At 53.8% G+C, this 3817-nt stretch overlaps 1 protein-coding gene across 1 annotated transcript; it reads right to left on the bottom strand.

The window, feature by feature from the left end:
- Positions 1-1078: 1078 nt before the first annotated feature.
- LOC142568178 (uncharacterized) lies at positions 1079-3226 on the bottom strand. The gene is made up of 2 exons (XM_075678236.1): positions 2229-3226; positions 1079-1133 (listed from the first exon to the last, which is right to left on the bottom strand). Exons 1-2 carry the CDS (start codon positions 3224-3226, stop codon positions 1079-1081), a joined length of 1053 nt encoding a protein of 350 aa, XP_075534351.1.
- Between the last annotated feature and the right edge of the window lie 591 nt (positions 3227-3817).

The raw sequence follows: 3817 nt of genomic DNA, 5'->3' as shown, positions 1-3817 counted from the left end.
GTAACGGAGGATATTCCACGTTTTGGGCAGGTTCGGTTGCCGCTCCATGCTGTCGCATGTGCTGTGCCAATTTTGACGAGTAAGTTGTCGTGCGTAGTCTTCGATGTGAAGGGTGAGAATACTAATACGTTTCCTGAGCGTTCGGTTGAGCTTGTTGTGTTTGTATCGGCGTTGCAGACTGGCGAGGGCTTCCCACATATGCAGTAACTTGCTATCTGCCTCCTGCAGATTAGCTTCCTCAGGCCCCAATTTAGTGGCTTCGCTCGCGTCTTGCAGCAAGGATGCGACCCAATCTTCGAAAGGGGGTTGGGTACCCGAGAAAGAGGTGAGGGCTCTGGCCTGCCGGAAAGCGTCCCAGTTCGTTATGCGGAGTTGACGGCCCTTAGGCTTTCGCGGGCCCGCTCGAACTTTTGTTTGGATTAAATAGTGATCGCTGCCCAAGTTGTCTTGTGTGTTGATCCAGTCTGCTTGTGGAATTCGTTTTGCGAATGTTAAGTCCGGAGTAGTGTCTCTGCTAACGCTGTTTCCCATACGGGTGGGACAAGTTGGATCCGTGACAAGAGTAAGACCTAGATTCTGTCCGTCAAGCCATAGTTGTCTTCCCTCTCGGCGGTCCATTGGGTATCCCCATGCCACCTCAGGGGCGTTTAGGTCCCCTACGATGAGCAGGGGGGCTCCCCTAGCTACTTGATCTGCTTTGGTGAAAAGTCGTAGAAACCTATGTTGTTGTTTGGGGCTGCTGTACACATTGAGGATGAAGAGACTCTGCTGCTTGCGCCTTGCAGACGGGATGATCTCCAGGAAAATGTGGGCTGCTGTATCAATGCCTGTGTGATGCTGTATAACCGGAATGTTTCGCTTAACTAGTGTGGTTACTTGGGGCCTGCGGTTGTCATCGCAAACTGCGGTGTATGCCGCGTATCCCGACAGCTTAGCCGCTACTCCGGTCTCTTGTAATGCGATAACATCGGGGGAAGTATGTGGTGCGAGAGAGGTAATATATTGCTCTAAGTGTGCTCGTTTTCGCCGGAAGCCCCGGCAGTTCCACTGCCAAATGCAGTAGGTAGCACGTTCTGGATTACTCGCAGCCATCTTTGTCGGGACGCGAGTACGGCTTCTTTAGGGAACCTGCTCTGGGACGGAGTAGGGTGTTTTCCAATTCTGTCAAACGGGTGTTGTGATTTTGAGCCAGAGTCGCGACCATGTCTTGAAACACTTTGCGCGTGTCGTCCATGTTTTCCTGTCGCTGTTGTTCTCTTGCCGCAAAGGCTTGCTCAATTCTGGGCAGTAGTAGCGTTTCTAGTTTCGCAGTAAGGAGGTTGTCCATTGCGCGTTCGAGAGCATTTGCAATGGAGGCGTCGAGCAACGTGGCAAGTTTACAGTCTATTGCTTCATTGAGGTTGCGTTCTATCCGCTGTTGCAGCTCAGTGAGGGCCTCACAGTTGACATTTCCTTCTGAAGTGTATGCTGGTGGTGCCGCTGTTGCTATTGGTTCGAGAGCTTTGCGCTTGTGCGGGGTTGGTTGTTGGGTGGTTTGCGGGCAATCTATTGCAGGGACAGGAAGGTTCTCTGCATTTGATGGTAAGTGTTTGGGTTGTGTGTCTGCAAGTTGTGATTTGAGCTTAGCGTTTTCTGTCTTGAGGTCTTGTATCTCAGCACGTAAGGATCGCAGCTCATGCATGAAGCTGTGCATGGTACCGTCACTAAATGTGTTCACTGGGGTTGCTATAGGTTGTGAGGTGTGACCTGTGTGGGAGACAATGCTGGCCCAGCTTACCTTGGGGGGTGTGTCTTGCACTTTAACTGTTGTCGTTCGAAGGCTTGCGTTTTCTTGCTGCTGCGGTGGTGTTGAATCCGGTCCGCTCCCGGAGTGACTGCGTCCTTGTGACTGACTGCGACCTCGGGAGCGGCTGCGTCCACGAGACCGACTGCGTCCGCGTGAGTTGCTGCGTTCGGGAGCCTGCGGTTGTGGTGTCGGCTTCGCTGTTGGCAGAGCTGAGTCTCCATTTAATAATAATATTTGGGGTTTTACGTGCCAAAACCACTTTCTGATTATGAGGCACGCCGTAGTGGAGGACTCCGGAAATTTTGACCACCTGGGGTTCTTTAACGTGCACCTAAATCTAAGCACACGGGTGTTTTCGCATTTCGCCCCCATCGAAATGCGGCCGCCGTGGCCGGGATTCGATCCCGCGACCTCGTGCTCAGCAGCCCAACACCATAGCCACTGAGCAACCACGGCGGGTGAGTCTCCATTTGCTGAAGTCGATGACCCCGTCTCCTGGTCCGCTCCTTGCTGTCCCAGTCGTAGGCGTTGCCATCGTCGTTGGAGTAGGAGGTGTGGTGTCTGGAAGTGGCGATGGCAGGACTTATCACCAGTCGGGTGGCCTTTGCCGCAGAGCGCGCAACAAGGGTGACAGGGGTGATCAGCCGGTGGATTTACTGTGTCACAGCTCTTGCATTTCTTCTGGGTTGGAGTGGGGCATACATCGGCCCTGTGGCCGACGGTCCCGCAGATGTCGCAGACCTCGATGCGCTTCTTATGTAGATAGCATTTGTATTCTGCTCCGCGGTAGTAGACATGGTACGGTACTTGCTTTCCGTCGAATACGATGAGCACTGAATTAGTACTGCCCATTCGTCGGGCCTGCAGAATCGTAGGGTTCTTCTTGTAAACGAGACTGTTGGTAATGTCTTCTTCTGTGTCATATGCAGGGATGTTATGTATGACTCCTTTGGCTGTGTCGTCCGGCGGTGTGACGTATGCTGTGGCTGCGTAGCGGACTGCTCCGATGGGGAGGCTGCGGATGCGGCAGTATTTTTCGGCGTTAGACATGATTGGCGTGCTAACTACAATGACGTTATTATCCATGCATGAGCGGTAAATGTCGTCCTCTGCTTCTTTGGTTGTAATGCCCGTGATCTGTAGTATTGAGTCGCGTATCTGGGCGTCTCCTAGTTTGGACACGTTGAAACCGTCTCTTGGGCGTATGACGATCTTGATATCGTTCTTCGGAAGTCGTGGTTGCCGTGGTGCGCGTGGGCGTAGTGCGGACTGCTGGGTACTCTTGGTGCGTGCGCTTGCTGTTGCACGGAGGGAGTCATGTATGGGTAGGGATGATGCCTGCGTAGTCTGTCGTTGCTTACGGTGGCTGACAAGCCACCCTGCCTCAACGGTAACTTCTTCGGGGGCTATTTCCGTGCCCTCAACCTCTACTACCTCCATAATGAGGGGAGGGGCTGCGCTTACTTGATCTCACGGGGATGCGAGTCGTTGGGCGAAGTCCTTGGGAGCCGGGACTGCGGCAGCGACGCCGCGCACCTTCGTAGCTTCGGCGCACCTGTTTCTCGGCCAGACGGAGCAGCTGAAGATCTTGTTAGGGTTAGCAATCTTGTGGTCGTAGAAACCCTTGTCCTGGGTCCCTGGCGTCGGGACTGGTCTTGATCGGTAGCTGACCACTTCCGGAAACCGGTTCCGACGTTAGTTTAAGTCCAGCGGTGATTCTTTGGCCACAAGAGTTTGAAATATACGGAGCCCATACGAGGCGCATGCACTCCGTCAGCGTCGTCGTCGTCGTCCTACCTGTTACGTGTGGAAATACGCAGACGAAAGAAGGTATTTACAGGCTATTTGCACTGGAGCCAGACAGCCAGGCCGACACTCGCTCGCCCCAAGGCACAGACCAGTTTCATCGTCGTTCTCGCGGCGGCTGGCCTCTTGAGCATCTCTCGATAATATTGTAATACTACGCCCCCCCCCCCTGGCGGCAAAACCGCCGTCACGGTGCTGGTATATATCCAGCGAGCGTGGAGACTT

The sequence above is a fragment of the Dermacentor variabilis genome, unplaced genomic scaffold (genome assembly GCF_050947875.1).
Source record: "Dermacentor variabilis isolate Ectoservices unplaced genomic scaffold, ASM5094787v1 scaffold_17, whole genome shotgun sequence".
NCBI lineage: Eukaryota > Metazoa > Arthropoda > Arachnida > Ixodida > Ixodidae > Dermacentor > Dermacentor variabilis.
This window is presented reverse-complemented; position numbering and strand designations above follow the sequence as displayed.